This window comes from Lutjanus erythropterus, chromosome 23, assembly GCF_056507025.1.
Source record: "Lutjanus erythropterus isolate fLutEry1 chromosome 23, fLutEry1.hap2, whole genome shotgun sequence".
Classification (NCBI taxonomy): domain Eukaryota; kingdom Metazoa; phylum Chordata; class Actinopteri; order Lutjaniformes; family Lutjanidae; genus Lutjanus; species Lutjanus erythropterus.
In genome coordinates this window covers 16,899,489-16,924,776 of record NC_139339.1, presented here as the reverse complement: position 1 = coordinate 16,924,776, position 25,288 = coordinate 16,899,489, and the positions used below count along the sequence as shown (strand labels likewise).

The following is a 25,288-nucleotide window of genomic DNA, read 5'->3' as shown; positions in this document are numbered from 1 at the left end:
CGCTTGTAACTAGCTAGTTAATGATTTATGCAGATTAGGAAGCTAATTAGCTTGCGCTGTGCTAACGTTAGCTAACTTAAAATGTGACTATGCCTGCATTTCAAATTCCATTCTTTGTCTTATTACTTTTAGTATGCACTGCAGAATGCATACAGTTGGAAAATACTACTTTGTTGTAACATTGCACCTTAAATTTTGACCCTTTTGCTCATTTTTAGCAAAACGCTAACTAGCTAGCTCTAACTCTAAGGATTGATGTGGATTAGCTAGCTAGTAAATTAGGATTTTGTTGACATTAGCTATCAGATGCAGATTAATTTAGGATGTATCTATATTGCTTTAACAGGTCTCACAGCAACAACAATCTTTAAAATGTGGTTTTCTTTTTAACAGAGATGAGCGTGGCACATAGCATATCTAGGTACAGGAAATGGGAAAGGAGAAAGTTGACTGAGGTTCTGCTGAGAACCAAGCTTGCTCAACTGTTATTGGAGCCCAAAGCGAACAGAGGCAGTACTTAGTAAGGGAGGGTCAGTTCCTTTAATTTTCCAGTTTTCGATCACCATAGAAAGCCTTTTGATTGGTATCCTTACAAAGAGGCCAAGATCTTGGCAACATACTTGATCTGACAGAGAGCAAACACGCAAGGCTAGTAACAATCTACTTGAATGAGTCCTGCTTGTATGGATTGTTGTGATTGTCTCATTCATGCTAAAGTTAAACCATTGCAAGCCAAAGAGTAAGGATGTGTGTATGCATGGATACTTTAAGTATGTTTGCTTGGCATGATGTTAGAATAAAGAAATGCAATTTGTTATTAATTGTTTACATAGGCTACAGGATGACATTGCTTTTCATAGTTGTGCTTTAAAAGTAGTTAATGCATTGTAAAAAAAAAAAAAAAAAAAAAAAAAAAAAAAAAAAATCAAATGTCCCTATGCACAGGTCATACATTATTCTCAGTTTCAGGTGATGAATTTTGCACTTTACTACAAAAAAGCTATGTTAGGCCTGAGATATTTGAATGTGAAAAGTCAATTCTTATTTTGATACGAGTGATTTTGTGAGGGGCCAAACTGAAATAATTATTACATAATAATAATAAAGCCTGTTGAAATGTGAACAATTGTGTAGTTGTCCTTATTTGAGAAACACTTGTGTACATGTGTACTTGTGATATTTATTGAGGTCTGTACCCAACAAAGAGATTTTTAGGCCAGGGCATCTGTTCTGCACCACAGTACCTTATTATAATGCTGTTCTCTCACATTTTTCCTTCTTCAAAAAATTGCGACTTGGTTCTGATTCTGTGATTTGGATGCTGCCATACTGTGATTAATTGTGCAGTCCTACATACAAATACATATGCATGTGCATGAAGACTCATATATATATATATGTATGCATACATACACACACACTGGGATGGGACATATACACATATATATACATATATATATATATATATATATATATATATATATATATATATATATATATATATATATATGTGAATTCGTGAATTCGTGTTTAAAAAGAATAACAGTATAGGGAAGTTAACTTAAATAGCTAGATAAAGATTAAACTTTTTTTCCCTGGTTACTTGAGGTGTCGGGCTTCCATATATTATTATCCATATTCCATATTCCCGCTCTAGATTGCGTGTGATTCCTCCCCGGAAGGTTTATTCCGGCGTGCTCAAACCACGGACGCAAAAGAGAACGGACTAACTTCCTGTGAGCACTTCCGGACCTGGTAGTTGTACTCACTGCATGTGTTTTGGATTTTTTTTCATTCCCGTTACATGTAGCCAGCTAACTGAAAGACGCCGCTACACTCAGTGTGTGTTTCCTGTCAAACACGGAGAGGTGGAGACATGAATCCTGTCTTTAGAAAGGTAACGTGTGTTTTCTCTCCTCCTACATGTTGTGTTTGTTCACAGAGGTCAAACAGCAGTGGTCATGTCAACTCCACTCACAGTGTTTGGAGCACCATTAACAGGACTGGGAGGATTCAGTTGACTATGTTATCTATTAATCGATGTTGTTTGGTTCATAAAATGTCAGAAAATAGTGAAAAGTGTTGATCAAAGCTCAGGATGACGTCCTCAAATGTCTTCTTTTGTCCACAACAAGTGTAAAGAGTTGACATCATTATGCTGTAAATATGGAGGCTGATGTTGCTGTATTATGTCCAGTTGCAGGTGTCTGTCACACAACAGGCATTTGTGTTAAATCAAGCACTCACATTATGCCGGTAAGTCTTTGCATTGCTTTTATAATTCTCATACCTCATGTTGGCCTAACTGAAAGCTATATTGTGAAGGTTTGATCATTGTAATGTTTCATAACAACAACTACAGAACAACTACAAAGATATGACCCAAGCTGTATTAAACTGGAAGAATCCTCAAAGTTGCAGATGTAAAAAGCAGCAGTTGTTAAGTTTCAGTTAAAAATAGTTTGATCAGCTGGTTAGCTGAAAGAATGCAGAATATATATGTATATATTTTTTCCATAATGTCTCTAAAGTGATCATCTGTGTTTTACATTCTGTCTCTCTAATACTGTCTGTAACTAATACTTACACTGTTTGTATTTAAAGGGCCACACCATCTATCCAGCATCCTGTTTGGGGTAAATATATAAAAGATCAGGAATTATGAATAAAATTGCCTGCAACTGCATTGAATTTGTGTGTTACTGTTGTCAAATACATTTAAAATGTTATTTATTTGTATACCAAGATGTGCTGCATATGTATATGGAATGCAAGTTTAAAAGACCGATTTTTCTCTTCATCCACAGCTTCTGTAAATGAAAGACAATACAAAACCATGCCAACGCATGGGATTGGGAAGTGGAGACATCTTTTACCTAAGGAAGCGGTAAGACTCTACAACCAGGTCACATTTTTGGCAAAAAACAAAATATTTAACTCACTCCCATGTTTGACTGAAGGTTTGAATTAAAAAGTGACAACCCTAACCTGCCATACGTCTAATGTGGACAAAAGTCTCATGTTTTTTATTGTTTTGTATTTTTTTTTTTTTCTTAGCCAAAGAAAAAGAAAGACAAAAACCAGAAGAAACTGATTGTAGCAGCGACGGATACGGCGTACGGGACTCTGAATGTGAAAGTGTCAGGTTATGACATGACAGTGGTGGAGCACTACTCCCAGTACATCCACAATCTCTGCAACAGACTCGGCATCAAAGTGGCAGAATGGTGAGGGGCACAGCACAGCTGACGGCGCTTGGCAACAGCTTAATGACAGCGTTAGTCTCGCCCATAGTGCTGATTGGCGAGTCACCAGTCCCCTAATCATTAGTGCTTTTCAACAGAGAAGCTGCTGTTTCATGTCACAATGCCAGACCAGAGAATCAGTCAGCTCAGAAGAGTGGGTGGATTCAAAGGTCTGGATCCAGTCAAGAGCTTCTTGTGGAAGATATGCACATGAAGCTCAGTTATGGAATTGATTACGTCATATGGAACAAAGCAGAATAACCAGAAGAAAAAGATTTTATTAATTTATTGATTAAAAAACAACCCCTAACCCTCTAAAACACAAAGTAAATAAAATTAATTGTTGTCAAAAGATAAGCTACATGGACACGTACAGTCCAGTGAAGTACAGCAGAATAGATGCTTTGATGATGATCGATATTTACATAAATCCTTTCACTGTTTTACACCTGCAGCTATGCTTTGCCAACCAAGACCACAGAGGTCATGCTAATGCAAGAGCAAGGAACCAAGATGTACGTTGATGCCATCTTAAAGACTCACGAGCGAGTCGTCCAGGTAAAACGTTAACGTCTTCTTCCTACTTGATTACTGAATGCCCTTTCAGTTTGCTGAGGAGTTTTGAAAACCTGATTATTGAACCGTGTTATTTATCTGTTTTTCTAGTTGAGCAGCCTGAACGCCACATTGTGTCCAGTTTTCATGGAGGTTCTTTTAAAGAATCAACCAGAGGGAGTGCAGCTCTCTTTGAAGGAGGTAAGTTAGCATGATGTTGTTTTCCAGACCAGGAAATGATGCAGAAATTCAGTGTAGCTGCCATTAGCAAGTTAGCTCAGTTAACAGTCTTATGGGATACAGCCTCTGAAACCAGTGGAGGCTGGTTGCCAGGGAATACAGCACCTGAGGGGATTTAACGTTACAGCAGCTCCGACCGACTCTGACTCCAGGGACGATGGGGATGTGGCAGGTTCAGACAGGGACAGAAGACGTGAAGCAGTTGAAGAGCGAGTTTGTAACTTAGTGACTTAATTTGTAAGGACACAGCCTCACACTTTGCAAACCTCTGACATAAACAAAGAAAAGATGCTGAGAAAGAGTTGATGTCAGGGATAGGTGGATTTATTGTGCAGGATCGATACATGGATTCTCTCGAGCCACTCATTTGGTAGTGATTCCTTCAAAAAAAAAAAAACTATCAGTGATAATGTTTAATAAATACAAAACGTGTGCGGCTGCATCACTTCCAAACATTTTCAGTACTTTTGTATCATGTTTGTGCCGACGAATAAACGGCCCTCAGTTTTATTTAGCTGGCTCATCACATGACTGTAAAGACCTGTGAGACATGAGAACTGAGTGTGCAGCTGCACACGGTGACATGCTTCTGCATCAAACTTATGAGAGTGATGTGGTGTTACTTTACACCTGCAGATAAAAATATATCAATAAAAAAGTGGCACACAACACAAGTGACCTCTTTAAATGTTAAAAAACAACACACCCTGAGCCTCAGCTTCATGTCGGGGTCCACAATCAGCCTGTCGGGTTTATTCTGCAATAATGACCTGCTCACTGTACTTCAGCTCTTACATAAAACATTTCTCATTAGACACATAAAAAGTATTGTTATAAGAGGTTTGTATGTTGTAATAACATGTTGGTATAATGTGAAAAACATTGTTATAACAGACTTTTCACATTATAACCTTATACAGATCTGTTTTTCTTTTGGTAATGTGGCAGCAGGACACTGTTGTTAAAAACAGCACGTTCACCTTTCATTATTTATTTTAACAGTGTTTTAATGATCTCTTCTTCTCTCCCCTCCCTGTTTTCCTCTCAGCACACTGAGGCTGATTTCCAAGCACGGTTTAAGAGCCGTCCAGAGCTGGAGGGACTCATCGCCCAGATAAACCAATAGGACATTTTGGGCTATGGACATTAAGCCTCATTAGCAAGGAATGTCTGTTTGTATATTTATTCCCCGTATTCCTTAACTGAATGCTGTTAAAGGTGATTTATTTGCATTGAAATTTGTGTACATGTTCATAAGTGGCATTCTTTTGTGACCTCTGGAAAATAAAAACCCGTCTTCATTTTCAGGCGCGAGATGTTGTCATATTTACTGCTTCAATTCTGTTCCTTTAGGTAAATGTTGTGCACAGAAATTACATATACTTGCTTATATATGGTAATTAAAGACTTATTCTTCATTTTGTTGCCTACTTGAGAGGCTCTGAGGTTTTTTTGCACAGTCTGAGAAAGCAAAGACCAAAAAAAGATTAATATTTATGTTTATTTAAAATGTAATGCACATGCTGTTATTTGGATTATTATGCTGTTACTGTCTTGAGATAACTTAAACCTTCGTTTACATAAAACATTTTATACAAAATTATGCAACAGAGCAGGCACCGTAAAATAGAAAAGTACAATTATAATTATTTTAAAAAAAGTCCTTAAATAATACTAGATGTGAAGGTACATAGTAAAACTTGTCCTGAATATGTAACAAAAATCTGTAGAAAAATAAGTGAATATATTGTTCTGTAGTCCCACATTTGGGTTTTTTGTTGCATCAGAGACAGTAAGTGGTTTTATGCAACCAGTCTGGCACAGCTTTGAGACTGTAATTGATTTTAAAAATCCAATACAACATTTTGATCTACAAGAAAGAAAATGTTAAAATAAAATATGTCCCTTATCCTTAATATATACAACAGAGCTCTGTCAGCCCATGGAACACAGACACATATAATTTTCTTACAAATATCCACTTAGCAAAACCAGACTCCAGTGATATTCTTCAGTTTTGCTCCTTCACTGAGATCCCTCCAGCTCAGAAATGAGAGGCCTCAGATACTTCATGCCTTTCAGGATGTCATAGAGAGCGTCTTTGCTTCTTGTGCCAGCGGCAGTCACAAACTTGAGAATGTCTCTCATCTGGTCTTGTGTGGTTTTTAAAGCTCTCACGGCATCATAGGTCTCATTTGAGATCAAGTTCCTGTCCTTCAGCTCGTCCAGGATGGCTCCTGTGTAGTGCACTCTGTGGATCAGAGCCGTCCGATGGAGATCCACGAAATGCTGACCTGAAGAAGTCAATGAATATTAAAGCAATGGAAACAACCCAGCAGTGATTGCTAGATGTTATACTGATCTAGGCTCTGTTGTATTAGTACTCAATTATAATAAAATATGTTACCCTGGTCATGGTGAATGCTCTTGTTCTGGTAGTCCTCTGAAGAAAATAAAAATGAAAATGCCCATTACTGTGTGGATATTTGGCTGATTTAGGCTGGATTGCACCAACAAGGATTTTAAACCCAATGAAATCATGGTTTAACTTCAAAATATGTTGCACTAAACTTAAGAACTAGCTTAACATTAAGAAAGATTAAATTTAAACCTCTCTTTAAACCTCAGTTAAGTTTTTACACTAAACCTAGATTAAAATGAATCATGTTGCACCACTTCTTTATACTCCAACTTAAACAATGATCCAGTATTAACTTTAAACTTACACTTGAGAAGCAAAATAATCAAATTCTTTGAAGAAACAGACTCGATGCAACTGAGGTTTATGATGTGTGTCTTCGTTCTAGCGAGAAAACAATGAAAGATTTTGTTCATATTTTAGCTGGCTAGCACACAGTTCAGTGCTTTGCAGGCTAGCAAACAATTTCACATTTTGTTAACTTTTTTAAACCAAACTTTTTACTTAAAATTACCTTTTAGTAAATAAAGTTTTGTATCGTTAACCTTTTAGCTAGCCAGCAAAATATGTGACTTAAAGTTTTAGCTAACTAGCAAAAAAAATTTAATATTGTTAATGTTGCAAATAATGTCATGTTTTGTTAACTTTTTTAGATAGCTAACAAACAATGTAACATTTTGTTAACTTTTTTTTACCAAGCACATTCATTCATTCATTCATTCATTCATTCATTTATTTGTTCTAATTTGGATAAGCAAAGCCTATGTCTATGTGGAATAATCTCTATTTAATTTTGGTCTTTGGTCTGCAATTTTAAAGTTGATTTGCTCATTACAAATTTTGCTCTAATTAGAACTAATCTTTGTATAATAGCATAATAATCTTTGCTGGTGCAACTTTGTCTTGGAGTTTTCTTTTGTTTGTTTGTTTTTTTTAACATTGTATTAACAATGTTAAAAAAAAAAATCAGGGTATTGGGTATCAGGGCATATTAAGCTCAAAAGAACAAAGTTGGTACATAGGGATGAAATATAATTTTGTGTAAAAGTTTAAATCACCACTGACCTGTTCGGATAATGCTAGTCCAGACTGTGTCCTTCCCTTTCTTGTGCTCACATTCAAGTTTTAGCCTGAAGTCACTTTTTGCATTTCTAATGAACACCTCAAAGAAATTTGGGCTTCTCCTCTCAAATGTGAGCCTTAGTTTCTGTGACAGAAATACTGTGTTAAAACTAAAAACTTAAAAACGTTTCTGTGGATGTTAAAAGTAGCATCAGATTTCAGAATAAGCTCATACATCAGGTAAGATTTCTGCAGTGTCTTTGTCTGTTGAGAGGAAGACATGATTCTCCATCTGAAGAGATTCGTCTGGACGTGGCTTTCGGATTCTTTTGGATCCTTCAGAATTTTCATCTTTCTCCACAGTCTGTGGGGAGAAAAATTGGACCATTCTTGGAATTAAAGGTGTTTAAAGGAACAGTTCAATATTTTGGGAAACACACTCAGGCTGTTGCGCTACTTTTCAGACTGCTGTTTGTTGTTCAGAATATTAACATCAACAATTACATTTTTTAAAAGTGGTAAGTGAGGATTCAGTCTTTAGTTTCTGATTGGCCCAGATTATCTGGTCCCTTAGATTTTTATCTTGCTAAGATGTTCAACAGAACATGAACTTTTCTTCACACTACTGACAAGAACAACTGTGTAATATATATGTTTACTGTGCAACCACCCTGTGCCATTATAGCTGAATGTTAAATTGTCTTATCTTGCTTGTAGCCTGTGCAACCCAATCAAATACTTTTATAATCTTTTCGTCTAGTATAATCAAGGGCTTGTGCTTAGTACACAAGTGACATTGAAAACAGGTCGGTTTTAGCTCCACCTCCACTTCCTGTTTACAAGGATCATTATAATAAAACAGGTCAGCTAAATTAAGGTGAACTGACGTTAACGCTCTCTGTGGTCTTTTGAAAGGACAGACTGTTAAACCAAACTCCATTTTAAAAACAGATGTTTTATGGCAGTGCTGTATCTTTGCACAGTAAAAACTTCAGTTACACCAACTTTAGTTACACCATCACTAAGGCTGTTTTCTGATTTACTACTAAATAACTGACTAATGATCAACATATTATTTCTATTTTTAATCTGACTGATACGTGGTATCGCTATTAGTGTACTGTAAAATAAACTGTGACCCAAATTACTTTTATGGAACTTCTTTTTTCTGTTTTTTTCTGTTTCTTAGGCAGGCACAATGAGTTCCTGCTAGCTGCCTGGTAATCACAAGAAGTTACAAAAATAGGCCCAGAAATAGTCCTGCACATTTACACATTTGTCACTAACAAGACCTACATATCTAACTGTGTATAAGATTTATTATATTTAACTGTAATATTAATTGCCTTTTGTAATGTTTTGTGTTATTTCTGTGACATGTCAAATAACCTGCTGTAGGACAGGATCCGGTGGCACCAGGTAAACATGCAGTGTGAGGGCAGTTTTGATCGTCTTGTATATTAACACGTCATAGAAAACTTTCACAGAGAAGCCGAGTTTCTTCCAGATCATGACCCCTCTTGGAGAGAAAACCGGCTGGAATAACTTGACGTGGGACGCTGTCACTTCGGACACTTGTTCAACAAAATCCCCACAGGTATCCACATGTAGAACTGCAAACATGTCTGAAATTTTGGAGTTGTCATCTACAAAACAAATGCACAAATTTATTGTAGTAGATAAGAGAAGAGATGGATCAATATATCTTTTGCATGCTGTAAAATGCTGATTAAAGGTTTGTCTTTCACATTGCAGGACATCTTACCTACACAGATCCAGTGTGGAAGATGCACCTCCTCTAACTTTCCAGCTGTGACTGTGATGTCCATTAGGGGGCCTGCTGGCATGTATCCCACACATGAAGGCCTCTCCCTGTGTTCGTCCCAGGAGCAAAACTGGTATTTGAAGCTGACCTTTTCTTTACAAACCCAGCGCAGGGCAGAGACACCGCATTCATAGCAACCTGCGTCAGACTGGAGGCTAAAGAGTCAAAGGGAATATAAATGGGTTTGAATGTACTACACATTTGCTTGAGTTTGGCTATGATTATTTCAACATAAAATGAATTTCAGTAAAAATTTGTTAAATGTAGAACATTTATCTTGATATATTTAGAGTAAAGCTGCCTCAGCATTGGCTCTGAGCTTTGATTTTTACCAGTGGTTCAAAATGGAATTTATTTTAAGAAATTACTGACATTTGCTAGCATTCATTCAATTTTATAATTTATTTAATTATTTTTGCAGGTGGCTGTGGTTGTGTTTACCTATAGGTTTGAACCTCGTCCACTGTGATGACTGCAGGGTCAAGTTTTGTCCAATCACTGGAGTCCTGTTTCAGTGGACATTTCAGATAGTTCAGATAATTATATATAAATACAACACATAAAATTATATTATCTTACCTTAGAACCACCCAAAGGCTCATGCCTCAACTTTCCAGAAAGGCCTATGGAATTGATAAATGACAGTATAATTACATATATTGTACCCTGGATGAAAATATTTTTCATATGGTAACATAGAAAAATAGTAAAGCACATTTAGTAGTAGTGCTCTGGTATGACAGCAATATATTCTAAACTCTGGATGTCTCTGAAACTGTGAAAAATAGTGCCTCTCTGCACTGACTACACCTCCTTCACACATCTGCAGTAAAAAATAATGATTATACACACATTTTAAAGGCTGTTATATGATATGGCTAATTAATAAAGTACAGTTTTAATACATTTCTGATTTAGGCTGGGTTATACAAACAATGATACAACTTAAGTAGAACCACTGAACATCTTGTGAGTCCAGGTTGGTCCCCTGCCAGACTTCAGACTTCAAGTCTGGCCTTCACACCAGCCAAAACAAACGGCTCCAGTGTTTGGTTAAAGTGGACCAAATAAAGTTGGTGTGAACACTTCAAACTTCAAATTATGTTGCACCAAACTCTTAAAGAAATATTTGACTTTAACCTTGATTTAAACTTTTTTCTGCTGAAATAAAACAAAGTGATTTTTTGTTGTTATGATAAAACTAAACTTACACTTTGTCTGGCTAAATCTGAACCTCCTTTCTCCTCCATGGTCAACCCTGGAAGAATAAATGTGAATAAAAGTCAGACCAACTTATTCGCCTACAGGCATAACTCCCAATATCCATCAAATTATTACCAAGACTCTCACCCAGAAGATGAGAACATGTCTCTCTACCTGAGGGTTGCCAGGTTCCAGTCTGGATTCTCCAGTCCATCAGAGAGAAGCTTTACTCCTGAATCTCCTGGATGATTGTAGCTCAGATCCAGCTCTCTCAGATGGGAGGGGTTTGAGCTCAGGGCAGAGGCCAGAGCAGCATAACCTTCCTCTGTGACCAGACACCCTGACAGTCTGCATACACACAATAGGCTTAGCCTTTAAAAAGTGCTGAACAATTTGTTTAGTTAAAGGGATCAGTGCGTAGAATAGAAAAGGTTGCACACTGCAAACAACTTTTCTCAGTCCCCCTTTCCAAGTGTGCAGGAGAACCTACAGTGATCATGAAAAATGCAAAAGGCTGTGTCTAGAGCCAGTGTTCTGCTTCAGAGGCAATAATGTGGATGATTACTCGCTATGCATTTTCTGACATGGAAATGAAAATGAAATGAAATGTAAGATCACTGAAAAACAACAAAATGGAGCCTACTTGAGAGTTTTAAGTCTACATGTTGGACTCTTCAGTCCAGCACAGAGCAGCTCAACTCCTGAATCCTCCAGGTCGTTGTTGCTGAGTTCGAGCTCTCTCAGATGACAGGATGGAGAGCTGAGAACTGAAGCCAAAGCTTCACAGCTTCTCTTCGTCATCTTACAACCATTTAACCTACAAAGAGATGCACAATATTTAACTGGCAATTAGTGTTCAGACACTGAGGTGAGAGACCAGTATTGATAATATACTGGTGAATGCAATTCAGTAGCAGCACAAACTGCAACCTCTACAATAACCATAAAATTGAATTAGCATTTTATTAAAACAGTTTCAGTTTCAACAAAAATGAACACAATAACCTTTGTGAAAGTAAGATTACAAGCAGTATTATTGTTTTAGATGACATTAGTTTTACCTGGGTGTATTTTACAAACTGGCAATTTACTAATATTAATTTAACCAAAGTGTACAGCTTGAGACTGTAAAATAGTAACTTGGCCTTGGTTATATAAATAGACCACGTCACGAATAGAAATGTTAAAAGTGGAGGGTCACCCTTCACAATCTGGGTTATCCTGACCTGAGAGTTTCAAGTTCACAGTTTTTACTCTCCAATCCAGCACAGAGCAGCTTCACTCCTGAATCCTTCAGGCTGTTGTTACTCAGGTCAAGCTCTCTCATATTACAGGATGGGGAGCTGAGAACTGAGGACAAAGCTTCACAGCTTTTCTCTGTCAGATTACAACCACTTAACCTGCAATGAGATAAACAATATTTAATGTAATTGGTACTCAGTCAGTTGTGTTAAAAAATTAGTGAACTACTGTTTAGACAGAACATCAATTGTTATGATGAGAAGTTATAAAAAGTTTTTTATCATCTTATAGCAATGAGCCATCATGTTATGACATGATAATTAATTATTTATTCATTATATATAATGAGACTTTCTACAAATATGTTCTCATGTTATAACAACATAGCTTATCGCACAATAAGGTGAAATGTTTTATGTTATAACAATGTTATCACTTAATAACATGAAATGTTTACATTATAAGATAAATAGTGTAACTTTTCACATTGCACTGTAACAAGATAACTATACACCAAAAATATGTTAGCACATCATAACAAAATAAGAAAATAAAAGTATCACATTATGACATAAAATATTCAAAAATAAAAATAAAATAATTTAGAACAATAATCTATAAGGTAATAACTTGACCATTTATTTTTATCACAAGATGTTCCAACAATATTTTATCACATTATAACAATATAAATTTCCATGACATGTTTTATGTTATTACAATAAATTTCCTTGTTATAACATGAAATGTTTCACATATAACAAGATGTGATATGTTATAACAAGAAAAGTTTCTTGTTACGATGTGATAATTTTGTATGTTGTAATATGGGGAAATTATCTTGTCATAACATGAAAATAGGTTTTTAGAAGGTGAAAACATCTTGTTATAACGATTAACTTTTCAGGTTATACTGTTATATTTTTCTTCTTCTGGCTTGTCAGCATGCTTTAAATCAATTTTATTTCATATAAATATATCCAGTTCTATCCACTTACACAGACGCACTGGAGGCTTTGACCACTGGCAGCAGTCTCAGCAGACCTTCTTCTGAACCAGAGTATTTCTTCAGGTCAAAATCACTGAGTTCTTCTACAGACGACAGTAAGATGAAGGCCAGGGCCGACCACTGGGTAGGAGAGAACTGGTCTGTTGGGAGACTCTCTGAGCTCAAATACTGCTGGACCTCGTCCACCAGCGAATGGTCATTCATCTCGTTCAAGCAGTGAAACAGATTGATGCTTTTCTCTGTGGAAGGATTCTCCTGGATTTTCTTCTTGATGTACTGAACTGTTTTCTGAATGGTCTCTGGGCCACTTCCCGCCGGTTTCAGCAGATCTTTAAGGAGGGTGCGATTAGTCTCCACTGAAAGCCCCAGGAGGAAGCGGAGAAACGTGTCCAGATGTCCATGTGGACACTCCAGGGCTCTGTTGACAGCGCTTTGGTAGAGATCTTTTGCTACTGGTTTGTATCTGCGTTTTACATGCCACCAAGAGGTCGATGGTGTGTCTGACAAAAGGTTGACACCAGAATTGTTGAAGCTCAGGGAGACATAGAGAGCTGCGAGAAACTCTTGAATGCTCAAATGGACAAAACGGAACATTTTGTGCCTGGATTTCTCTGCGCAGATCTGTGTAAACACTCCTGAATACACTGATGCTGCTCTGATCTCAATGCCACATTTTCTCAGGTCGTCTTCATAGAAGATCAGATTAACTTTCTTCAGCTGTTCAAAAGCCAGTTTTCCCAGTGACATAATCATCTCCCTTGTCTCTGTGGTCCAGACTGGGCTTTTGTCATTGCTCCTGAAATGGATCAGTCTGGACTGAACCAACAGGAAATGGACGTAAAACACAGTCAGAGTCTTGGGCAGTTCTTGGCTCTCATTTGTTGTCAGAATATCCTCAAAAACTGCGGTAGCGATCTGGCAGAAGAGCGGGATGTGGCACATGCTGTGGAGGCTTTGTGATGTCTTGATGTGTGAAATTATTCTGCCGGCCAGCTCTGGATCTTTGAACCTCTTTCTGAAGTACTCCTCCTTCTGAGGGTCAGTGAACCCTCTCACCTCTGTCACCATGTCAACAAACTTTCGAGGGATCAGTTTGGCTGCCGTGGGTCGTGTGGTTATCCAGAGATGAGCAGAGGGAAGCAGTTTCCCTCTGATCAGATTTGTCAACAGCACATCCACTGAGGTTGACTTTGTCGGATCAGTCACAATCTCATTGTTGTGGAAGTCCAGAGGAAGTTGGCACTCATCCAGACCGTCAAGGATAAACAGAACCTGGAAACTGTCAAATCTGTAGATTTCTGCCTCCTTGGTTTCACTGAAGAAATCATGAAGAAGTGTCACCAAGCTGTACTTTTCCCCTTTTAGCAAATTCAGCTCCTGGAAAGTGAATGGAAATGTAAATTCTATGTCCTGGTTGGCTTTGTCATCAGCCCAGTCGAGAATAAACTTAGAAATTGAAACTGTTTTCCCAATGCCAGACACTCCACATGTCATCACTGTTCGGTTTGGTTGATCTCTTCCTGGTGAGGGTTTAAAGATGTCCTCACACCTGATGGTCATTCCTGGCCTTGTTTGTTTCATGGATGGCGTTTCAATCTGTCTCACATCATGCTCATAATTGACTTCTCCATTGCCTTCCTCTGTAATGTAGAGCTCTGTGTAAATCTGATTTAGACTTGTTGGGCGTCTTTCTTCGGGATTCCCCTCAAACAATTGCTGATGCTTTTGCTTTAGATTAGATTTGAGTTGATGCTGGCACGTGGCGATTTCTAATGAAGAGAAAACAGAGATCATCAATGACCCATTGTTGAAGTTTCTATTATACTGCAGTAATGAGTCCTGAAATGCATATATTAGTTAGCATTTTTTCCACTTCTGGTTCCTTTGCCTCAAAGCCAATGGTTTTCTGAAATAGTGTCAGTCGCTAACAACAAAATGAGACAACAGTAGTTGACATTAAGTGAAGAAAAGGAGAAAGTTGACTGATGTACCAAGTTTGCTCAACTATTAAAGGAAGGGAGAGTCAGTTTAGAGTTAAAGAAGCAGTGGACCTGTACAATGATTGGCTTATGTCTGATCTTTTTTTTTTTAACTCTTACTTTTTTGCAGAGCGACAGCCAGACCTTCCTGATCCATAGTCCTCAGGAAGTGCTGTGTGATCTTCAGGAAAGCCTCTTTGGTCTCCTCGCCATACACCACGTCCTCATCCTCCCTTTGTGTTTCTAAGCATTCTGGGTGATCTGTACTCACTGTCTCCTGTAACCTCTTCAGCTCCTTCTTCACAAAATGGACAATAATCTCCTCCAGCCGCTGAAACAGAATATAGAGAATATACAAAATACTGAATGAGTTTACCCTGTTGAGGGTTAGGACTTGTGTGTAAATGTGTCTGTGTGTAGGTGAATGATTTCAACTCCTGCAAGAGGTGATGTGAGTCAAGTTTCATAAAGACATTTCACAGATATATTTAAATGCAGACTATTTTGAAGAAGGCAGGATCATTTTGGCTGTTTTCACATGTCTAATCATGGTGTAGGACTATTCTCCTGGAGTTTTCCGCCAGCTCTATGTCAATAAAGATCTTTTGTTTCCTGGTCACTGTGAGCCCCAAGCATGTGACCTCATCACCACAGAGACAGCTAAGCTCTGTTTAGGACAGAAAACTCAACAGAAGAAGTGTAAAAGGTGTATAGGGACAATAACATAATTTTGTGTATTTGTAGTGTGTTTATTTGCACATTTACATACCGTAAATATGGAGCTGAGATCTGCTGGTTGAAGCAAGTCAGACTTGATACTGTATATCCCAGACTCTTCTCTATAGAGAACATATGGGTCAATGGTTGTGCTAGGCACGCATAAACATCTTAAAATGATAATAGTACTGTCTAAATTTTTGTATCAGATTACTACTTATTATATATATATATACTATTTAACAAAAATGAACATTAGTTATTTTCAATTCTCATACGTTGGCTGCCGCTCACAGGCACGCAGAAGCCTACAGGAGTATGTGATGTCTTCATCCATTTCCTAAAAAAAAAAAAAACAACAACAAGAAAACTTGCATTGTGTTTTTCACTCCTCATTGCAAATCCCGGTGCAGGATTATGACTTTAAACAGAAAATACAAAATATTGACAGAATACTGTACATAATGGCATTGAAAATGTACTTACAGTTTAGTCAGCGGTATAATACACCAGCTTATAAAAATTAATTGTGGATTTCATTTGTTTTCAGTTGGCTTGAAAGTCCATTCAATCTGTAGCCTAATCATTTAGCATTAGAATGATGGGAGAGTTATGCTTTAGTAGAGTTTTTTTTTTTTTACACAATATGGTTCATTTCAGCAAGATAAAATGCTTTAAGGACAAGATCAAAAAGACATTTAGTAGTATTTGGAGTAAACTTGGATGCACTTTATTTCACAGTACACTAATCAACCAACTAGAAATATGTTCTTTAGCAGACAGCAGTTATATCCTAATTTGACACTATACACCTAATGGTATAATAATAAAATGTAACAACCCTTTACTTTGTACCAAATTAGACAAAAATAGAAATAATGTGTTCTTTATTAGACCCTAATTAGATCATTATTAGACTTTCTTAGAGGTGATTAGGGACACATTACAACAGAACTGTACAATAAAATAAAGTGAAATCACATATCTGTGTGAGACACACACTCCTACACTGATCCCATACGAGCGGCAGAGTAGCCAAGACTGATGCCTACTTTTTTGGTTGAATCACATTATCTGGCGGTTTTACAATAAACTCTGTGCACTCACCCATGGACAAAATATTCCTCTACCTCTCTGATTTTGTTCATTACTCAGTAGACCTGGTTTATATATTGTTTTGAAATGGGGAAGTAGCTCATATGTGTTTTCCCATTAGGTTACAATACAATTCTATTGTAATGTGTCCCCAGTTACGCTGCATGATAGTCTAATAAGGATCTAATAGTAGGGAAATAATCTACTTTAGGTAACAGTACAAGTCTGTTGTTATGTGTCCCAAATTGCAGGGTAATAAAGTATAACAAGGGTCTAACAGTGAGAAATAATACACCTTTGTTTACAGCACAGTTCTGTTGTAATGTGTCCCAAATTACCATCTGAGTTTTACTAATAGTACGAGTAATGGGTCTAATACTGTACAGTTAGGTGTATGGTGTCTAATTAGGCTACACTTATGTTTTATTTAGTTTCTAATACAGAAAGACATAAATATATTATGTATGTTTTTAGTTTAACTTGATACAAATTATGGCTTGTAACGTCTTTATTAGTGTACTGTAAAATATGGGGCAATAAACTTTTCACTTCCAATAAAGAGCAGCAGGAAATTGCCTGACAAGAAGCATCAGTGATTGTCTCCCACAAAGTAGATGAGCCAGTCCCAAACAGGCCTAAGACATCTTTAACTATCTTCATAAGAATTTACCAAACGCAGTGACATTTCCTCATTCATATCATTACTTCAATTAAATGCTGTGTAAAAATTTTTAACTCACCTTCTATCTGCTATCGTCAGGTGGCATCTGCTTCTTTGAAAGATTAGTGTGACTTCCTCAAACTCAGTGTGACTTCCTCAAACTCATATTTCCTCAGAGCAAGCTATCTTTTTATCTGAGTGAGTGGAACTTTGCTCTGACAGAGAACCCTTCCTTCAATTCGCTAAACAAGAGAAGTAAATTATGTAACAGTTAGAAATAAACTGTTGTTTTTTCCTAAAACTTGAATAAAAGTAAGCCATAAAGATTAAAGTGAAAGTAAAGTGAAAATAACTATTATAACAACAGAATATTAAAGTAGTAAAATGAAGGAGTAAAATGAATGAAAATTACTGTGTATTCTTCAGTATTGTGAATTTGTCTCAACTGGTCAGTGACAAAATGTTCAATAAAAGCAGCACATTATTCCAGGATAAAAAGACCTTCACAAAGTAACTGCAAAAACATTTACAAATATTATTGAGAGTCAATACAAGACTATGCATTTTATATTTTCACAGATATTGCATCAATTTCACCTGGATTATTTTATTTGTGTGAAACCATTACAACAACAAACTTTTGTCTTCAGTCTGAGTAAATTTGTTGCAGAAATAAAACTTTTATTGACATATTTAATGATAACAAAATTGTAAGTGGGGGAAAAAAAATCACAAAAGATAAAAGTACTAGAGACATCCATGAGAGAATGTTGCCCTATTTGCTCATGAGAAACTGAAAATTCTCAAAATATACACAATCTTATTCTCATTCTTAACAATATCAAAATAAAATAAATGATAGACAGAGGGGAAGAATCAGTGATACAGGATTAAAACAATTCATCTCTTCTAAATTAAAACTTTCTGTTTGGATAAATCTTACCATTTACCTGAACTGACCCTGTTGGATTTTTTTTTATTGCACAAATAAAACAAACAAACCTTCAATCTCTGCATTAATCATTTACACCTCATATTTCCAAGCCTTACATCAAGCACATTACAGCAAAGCATCAAAAGTCTTGTATTCTAGTGTATTCTTCCCTAAAAACCAACATTTTTGAGGTGGAGCTATTGCCAGGTTCTGGCAAGATGAGGAAGATAAATCCCCTCCTTAAAGTCTTCAGAAGTGTGCCCTTTACAATTGCATTAGGTTTGCTTAACCTATCTTGTTAAATGTGAAATAGAGTATTTACATGGAAGAAATTAACTAAACATCAAAAGACAGATATGACAAAATGTATGAAAAAATATCCACCGAGAATACGTTTCTTTGTATGTTGCTTAATCTTTACTAGTCTTAAGAGATGTTATATTTTCCTACATTTCTTATCCACAAACAAACCATAAACAAACTATATACAAATGACAAAAATTATATGATCCTCATAAATGACCTTTAACATTCCTTTTCATGGCAGACATGTATAACTCCATTACAAAAAGTGCTTTGCTGTTTGACTAGAACCTTAAGCATGACTTCCATTTACTGGAAAACATTTTGTCCAGCAGCTTCTCTACACCTCAAATTCTTAATGCTTGATTAGTTAAAAAAAAAAAAAAAAAAGTCTAAAAATACTAAAAATATTAAAAAGTAAAAGAAACAATCCAGTTAAAAAAGTACATTAATGCATGCAAAGCCAAAATTTCCTTTGAATCAAAATATACAGTCTGTTTCCCAATTTCTTTCTCATTGTCACATGTGCTTTGGCTTTTCAACTTTACATTAAGCTCCAGACTCCTGAAGATCACGGATAAGAGGCTTCATACTCTTCATCCCTTTCAGGATGTCACAGAGAGCATCTTTGCCTGTTGGGCCAGCCGAAGTCACAAACTTGAGAATGTCCTTCATCTGGTCTTGTGTGGTTTGCAGCTTACTCACAGCTTCACAGTTCTCCTTTGAGATCAACCCTTTCTCCTTGAGCTTATCTAGGATGTACCCTGTATCCCTCACTCTGTTGATCAGAGCTGTCTGATGACGATCCACGAAATGCTGACCTGAGGCAGTCATAAAGGATAAGAGCAAAGTAAACAAAAAGTGAATACTAGAAGTTGTAATGGTCGTATGTTAAAATTCTAAAACATCTGAAACTATCACCTCTCATTCCCAGTTTTTATTTTTGCATACTACTTACCTGTAGTGGTGTCTGTCCAGGCAGACAGGTGTGGTTTCATTCGTCCAGGTTTTGAGATATCCACCTCTGAGACTTCACACAGTACAATAGAATGAGATTTCATTAGCAGTGCACAAAATTAAGAATAACATTTAAAAAAATAAACAGCAATGTGACTCACCAAAAATATCTTAATTGCAACTATTTGTTAAATTGTTAGAAATGCAATATAAGCTCATACATGCATCACAATAGGGTCAGGCACTGGTCTGCCATCTAGATGATTGGGGTACAATGTGTATTCTCCAAATTTGTCATGTCCCATTCTGTAATGTTCCTAAACCATCTATAAAAAATGTTGGTGGTAAATCCCTGAATCTCAGTGACAAGATAACAGAAGATCTTGTATTTCAGGATCATCAACACATCATAGGAGTTTTTGGTATGTGTTAAAAATGGCTTTCTGGCATTTACAATATAGGTCTTTTATGCTGAAAAGTGCCGGGATGCAATTTGTGAAAGTTAAGCATTGTACCTATTAAAATAACAAAGAGTAATTATTCTGTTCTGTATTTTCTCCCAGAACAGAGAAGAGATAAGTTCAAGCATAGTGCAACAATACTTAAAAAAGTGAACTAGACTCAAGTCTGGAGCTGTTTTTGAACTTTAAGGTAGGAAGGTATTAAGTTCTTCTTAAGTTATAGTATGTTACCCTGCTTATCCTTTTGTGCAGTTCTCTGGATGCCAAAGGCTACAGGACCTCTGATGGTGAATCCAAGGAAAAAGGAAACGGTGCCTCTTATGCAGAGGCTGTTTTGCAGGTTTGCATCCACCTCAATCTCTTTGCCACCAATAGTTACATAGACTCTGTAGTTTTGTACTACGCCTTTAACTTGGAGAAGGTGTGCTTGGACCTTTGGATCTCGGAAAATCTTCTCATTGCCCCAGTCTTGTACTGTTTCCTTATCTTGTTCAGGACACAAACCCTTGAGGACATTTCTGTGAACAATTCTGTTCAGATCTTGACCTTTTCCCATGAAAAACAGAGGGCGGAGGTGCCTTGATTGAAAGTATTTCTCATATGTATTTTCATAAGAGCGGTGCATATCCTGAATTAATTTACTGAGGCCAACAACACATGTGTCCTCACTGTCTGTAGGCCAGGACAAGAGGAGGGTGACCAGGTGGAGCTCAGGTGTATCTCTGGACCTCAGGGGCATCTTTTCTCTTGCAGTTGGAGAACGTAGAAAGATCTCTTTCCACCATGTGCTTATTGGTTTAAGTTCTGATTCAGTGAATTCTCTGTCGAGAAATGAGGGTACTCCAGTGGAGGAGTCAACCAGCTTTTGTTTAAGCTTCTGCATGAAATCAGTGCCTTTTTGTCTGTTATCTTTCAAATGAGTGTCTCCAACATACTTGCTGTAGCATTTTGAAATGCACCTGTCATCAGGATCATCTTTCTTCATGTTAGGCTTTGAGTATGTCAGATATTTCTTAAGAAATACACATTTTCTCTCAACCTCGTCTCTGCTTATTAGATCTTTTAAGAGGCTGTCTCCAAATACATGTAGAGGATACATGTTGCAAACCTCCAGGTATCCAAACAGCCCTGCAGTGTTAAAAAAAGAGAATCTCGTCTTGCCATTCTCTTTCACGTCTGCCTTGAGTTCATTTTCAGCAAGTTGTTCTTCATGCTTGAAAGCTTCAATGGCCTTTCTGGCCAGTTTCAAAACTTCTGTTGTTGAATCCCTTTTGGTCTCCAGATGTTTCTTATGGATTTGACCCAGTGTATCAGCAACAAATGAATTTTGTGGATCTCTGTCCATTGCTTTCTTTGCCCACATTTCTGCCTGATTGTAGTCTTTTACTGCTATGTAATAAAAACGAGCAAGTGCTTGTGGAAAAAATGGATTTTGGTCAAATGTTTCTGATGCAACCTTTAAAAGTGATGTGCACAGTTCTGGTTCTTTTTTAGTTTCTTGAATCAGTTTAGAAAACAGCTCTTGTTGCTCTTCATTCTCTGTACTATTGCGTTCTCTCTTGGTCAGCATGTCTTTCACAAAACCAAGAAAAAATGAAGGAACCTCATCTCTGCACAAATCGGTCAAGATGTTTCTTGCTGTATCACTTCTGGTGACACCTGCCTGATCCAACAATTTAGTACAACACTGTGCTATCAAAGGGTGAGCCATGCGGACTTTTTTCCCAGATCTTATATCTTGTTGGAAGGTGATAATTAGTTCGCTAAAGGGCTTCATTCTGTCCTCCAGTGAAGGGTTTTCATTGAAAGGGTCTCCATGTTTGAGGAAGTCCAGGCACTGAGACTCCAGAAGATATGAGCCTGGTACATAGGCATTCAGCAGGGATAGGATGGCAGCAAGCTGTGTCTTTGGTTTGTTTATTCTTTTGATTGTTTTGAATACAGCACATGCCTCCTGGATGTAATCCTGAGAAAAATTAGTTTGCATTATGTTAAAGCCATGGAATTGTGTGCATTTCTTCTTGAATCTCTTACTGAGCTCGTACTTTTTCTCATTGAATTTTTGCTGCTCTGTGTCAGAAAGTACTTGTTTGAGGACAACATGGTCACTCTGTAGAACCTCATCCTTTCTAACACAGCAGAGTAATATCACCACAGCATTATAGGTGACAACTTTCTGTTCAGCAAGTTTCATCATGATACTTTCTTGCAGATTTCCCAAAATCTGCTCATCATTCACTAACAGCAGCACAGTTTTCTTGTAGCCTCTGCTGCCGGCTGTGAAAAGGTGGACCACCTCCTTTGCAACATTTGTGATATCTGAAGTTGTGCCTGTTAAAACAGCGCTCCTGAAGGTTTTCCGCAGGTCCCACAACACCTGCATGGCCAGTGTGGTTCCCCCACATCCTGGCTGGTGGAACAGTTTAACAGTTGATATTCCAGGGTGTTTTCTTCTTTGTTTAATTTTTTTCACGAGTGTATTGTATCCATCTTCCCCACCATCTCGTTTGATAAGGGGAGTTCTAGTGCCGTCTGACTCCGCTTGTTCACTAATGTGAAAGTTTAACCATTTGGGTGGGGCCCCTCTGTAAAAGTTTTCTTCTGTTTGCTCAAGAACTTTTGGATCAAAATCCTCTCCTTCAAACTGATTTGCATAGACAACATCCAGCAGTGAGGAGTCTTTGATTTCACTTCCCACATAAATTTCCACACCTCCAGCAGTGGACAGGGCAGATCCACTTGCCATCAGTACTTTTGGTTTACTTTTACCTTAATGAAAAATGAGAATATTTGTAGATTATGATTTGAAATAACATAACAGATTGGTATAATCAGTTTATAGTGCACCAATTGTAATACCCAGCATTATATGTAGTGGGTAAAATTAGCTTCACCTCAACCAGTTATGAGGCTTAATAAGTCAGTGATAACAATCCAGTAAAATGGATCAGTCATTGAGTCATGAGTAACAGGTAACACTTTTCTTGAAGGGGTGTGCATAAGACTGTCATAAGGCTTTCATATGATCATAGAAATACAGGTGCTAACAGCTTGTCCTCATAGGAGAACTGTTTTTGGTTCTTGTTAGAACATTTTTTTAAAGGTCCCACTTGGAACCATTTCAGAGAGTTCTATCTAGAACCCAAGATAAAGGGTTATACCTAGAACTATTTGTGCAAGGTTCCACCCAGAACCCTCTCTGGAGGTTCTATTAAGAACCTTCACTTTCTATTTGTGCCAACAACAACCCACCCAGGGGGTTCTATGGGGAACCTTTTTATATTCTATTGGTCCTATCTAGAACCCACCAAGGGAGAACCTTTTTATTTTCCAAGGGTTTTATCTAGAACACACTCAGGGGTCCTACACAGAACCATTTTAAATTTCAAAGCCTTTATCCAGAACCCACCAAGAGGGTTTTATCAAGAACCATTGTATATTCCAAGGCTTTTATCTTGTACACATTGAGGGAATTCTATGTAGAATCTATTTCTATTACAAAGGTTTTATCTAGAACCCACCCAGGGAGCTCTGGCTGGAATCCTGACCCCCTCAATGAAAAAGTTCTTCCAAGATTTTTAAAATCCTTGAAGAACTCTTTCTTTTAAAAAACATTCTTTGGATGAAAAGGGTTCTTAATGGAACCCTTAGTCTTACAAAGAACCCTTGACAAACCCTTTGTTCCAACAAGGGTAATTCAGAGGCAAATGGTTCTGGGTAGAACCTCAGGCCCTCATGAAGAACCCTGATGGAGTATTCATGAATGTTTATGACTGTTGTCATGTAGTGTCATTTGGTCAGTTATGTCATTTTTAATAAATTTGACATGGTTTGATAATAATAATAATAATAATAATAATAATAATAATAATAATAATAATAATAATAATAATAACAATAATAATGATAATAATGATAATAATGATAATAATAATAATAATAATAATAATAATAATAATAATAATATATCATGAAGGTTAACGGTTTCTTTAAGTTTAATGATGTCAAGTCATAACAAAGAGACTGTTGGCTTGACTTAAGTCAGGTTGTCATAACAAAGACAACTCAAGCAATTTTGCTTCAAAAGTGCTATAACTGACTGAATGACATCTAATGACAACAGAGAAAAATTTAAAAAAAATTTAAAGAGTCCCTTAAATTCACGATAGGTGTCATGACAGTATTATGCACATCCCTATAAATAAAATCTATTTACATATTATTACATTATATATATGTGTATGCACACACACACACACACACACACATATATATATATATGAATATATATATGTACATGGATGGACAGAGACCGAGAGAGAGAAAGAGAGATATTTGTAATTGTCTTACCTTATTCCACATGAAGTAGAGGTCTCTCTCTGAAGTCTTGTGAACAAGTCATGTATTCAGGTAACTATATAATGTAACACAGGAGGAGGAGGAGTTAATATGGTCACATGCCAAACCCAAGATTGGTGGATATAATTACAGACAAATATGTGCAGACTGTGATTGCCAAGTTACTAATTAGTATGTTGTCATCGAACTGTTTGTAAGAGTCATTTAAGACTGTATGTGTTCCCTGCTTGAAAAGGAGAAAGAAAACTTAACAAACTATTTACATAGTAAGTGGGTAAACTTTTGGAAACATGTTGCTTTGTAAATCTGGTTTGTAAATAATGTTACAGATGGAAGTTTATACTTGCATATGTTTATACAAAAATATAAATGAGGAAAAATATGTTGCTAATAAATGAATGTTGTCTGAGCATAAAGAGCATCATCACATATTAAAGAAAAAAAAAAAACATTTTCCAGAATCAGGCAGATACAGGTCATGGCAGATTGAACAATTGGCCATGAAAATGATAAAATGGGGGAGTAAGATGTCTTTTGGTATTGTCTTTTTATTATCTCACAGTAGTTTTGTTTTACTTGAAATGCTTAGACGTATTTCCACTAAAGGGAGGGGTGAATTCATTTGATCTCTGAATGTTTTAATGGATACTATAATGCACTTTCAGTTTCATTAATTGTAACAGGGAATCCTACACACAATGCATTCCTTCACCAACAGTTCATTCCTGTGGTTACTTAAACCTGTTTGACAGGTTTTATCAGCATTTCATCAAATCTCTATGGTTAACTCAGAGTTAACTGTTGTCATGATACCTCAATGTTTGCTTATCAAGCTTCTAACTTTTATGTTTGTTGTGTAGCACTGAGTTTGCAGTATTCAGATTCATACTGAAAAAACTCCATTAGAAGTCAATGTCCCACACTGTGTGTACAAATAATAATAAAGAAAAGATAATAAAGTATGTAAGTATAAATCACTTACGTTATGATATGTAAAATGGTAAAACTTTATTTGAATGGGT

At 36.7% G+C, this 25,288-nt stretch overlaps 3 protein-coding genes across 4 annotated transcripts; 1 reads left to right on the top strand and 2 right to left on the bottom strand.

The window, feature by feature from the left end:
* The first annotated feature begins 1,725 nt into the window (after positions 1-1,725).
* On the top strand, positions 1,726-5,354 carry mrpl48 (mitochondrial ribosomal protein L48). Of its 2 annotated transcripts, none has more exons than XM_084712978.1 (8): positions 1,726-1,897; positions 2,204-2,256; positions 2,605-2,636; positions 2,808-2,887; positions 3,058-3,227; positions 3,701-3,803; positions 3,912-4,001; positions 5,089-5,354. In XM_084712978.1, exons 1-8 carry the CDS (start codon positions 1,877-1,879, stop codon positions 5,164-5,166), a joined length of 627 nt encoding a protein of 208 aa, XP_084569104.1. In that variant the 5' UTR covers positions 1,726-1,876; the 3' UTR covers positions 5,167-5,354. The 2 variants fall into 2 exon arrangements, with proteins under 2 accessions (XP_084569104.1, XP_084569103.1); XM_084712977.1 differs by having other exon boundaries at positions 1,727-1,897; positions 2,198-2,256.
* Positions 5,355-5,726: 372 nt separating this feature from the next.
* On the bottom strand, positions 5,727-24,366 carry LOC146305932 (sterile alpha motif domain-containing protein 9-like). Its single transcript, XM_084713163.1, has 12 exons — positions 24,258-24,366; positions 20,139-22,676; positions 19,448-19,519; positions 19,042-19,310; positions 14,990-15,110; positions 9,788-9,920; positions 9,287-9,501; positions 8,911-9,167; positions 7,757-7,885; positions 7,525-7,666; positions 6,448-6,483; positions 5,727-6,334 (listed from the first exon to the last, which is right to left on the bottom strand). The coding sequence occupies exons 2-12, from the start codon at positions 22,651-22,653 to the stop codon at positions 6,066-6,068; spliced, it is 4,158 nt and encodes a 1,385-aa protein (XP_084569289.1). The 5' UTR covers positions 22,654-22,676; positions 24,258-24,366; the 3' UTR covers positions 5,727-6,065.
* LOC146305933 (protein NLRC3-like) lies at positions 10,333-16,076 on the bottom strand. Its single transcript, XM_084712557.1, has 7 exons — positions 15,549-16,076; positions 14,900-15,110; positions 12,790-14,569; positions 11,776-11,949; positions 11,193-11,366; positions 10,724-10,897; positions 10,333-10,604 (listed from the first exon to the last, which is right to left on the bottom strand). Exons 2-7 carry the CDS (start codon positions 14,934-14,936, stop codon positions 10,493-10,495), a joined length of 2,451 nt encoding a protein of 816 aa, XP_084568683.1. The 5' UTR covers positions 14,937-15,110; positions 15,549-16,076; the 3' UTR covers positions 10,333-10,492.
* Positions 24,367-25,288: the final 922 nt, after the last annotated feature.

What these genes read in the sequence shown, in the direction of transcription:
- mrpl48 (XM_084712977.1), top strand. Translation starts at nt 1,877, where the DNA reads ATGAATCCTGTCTTTAGAAAG. An exon ending in CAAGCACTCACATTATGCCG is followed by an intron (nt 2,257 to 2,604) that starts GTAAGTCTTTGC and finishes TTGTATTTAAAG; the next exon opens with GGCCACACCATCTATCCAGC. An exon ending in CTCACGAGCGAGTCGTCCAG is followed by an intron (nt 3,804 to 3,911) that starts GTAAAACGTTAA and finishes CTGTTTTTCTAG; the next exon opens with TTGAGCAGCCTGAACGCCAC.
- LOC146305933 (XM_084712557.1), bottom strand. Translation starts at nt 14,936, where the DNA reads ATGGATCAGGAAGGTCTGGCTGTCGCTCTGCAAAAAA. An exon ending in TGTGAACTTGAAACTCTCAG is followed by an intron (nt 11,367 to 11,775) that starts GTCAGGATAACC and finishes ATCTCTTTGTAG; the next exon opens with GTTAAATGGTTGTAAGATGA. An exon ending in TGGAACCTGGCAACCCTCAG is followed by an intron (nt 10,605 to 10,723) that starts GTAGAGAGACAT and finishes TTATTCTTCCAG; the next exon opens with GGTTGACCATGGAGGAGAAA.
- LOC146305932 (XM_084713163.1), bottom strand. Translation starts at nt 22,653, where the DNA reads ATGGCAAGTGGATCTGCCCTGTCCACTGCTGGAGGTGTGGAAATTTAT. An exon ending in GGATGAGGACGTGGTGTATG is followed by an intron (nt 9,921 to 14,989) that starts GCGAGGAGACCA and finishes TTCTAAGGTAAG; the next exon opens with ATAATATAATTTTATGTGTT. An exon ending in GACGAGGTTCAAACCTATAG is followed by an intron (nt 9,502 to 9,787) that starts GTAAACACAACC and finishes TTGACTCTTTAG; the next exon opens with CCTCCAGTCTGACGCAGGTT.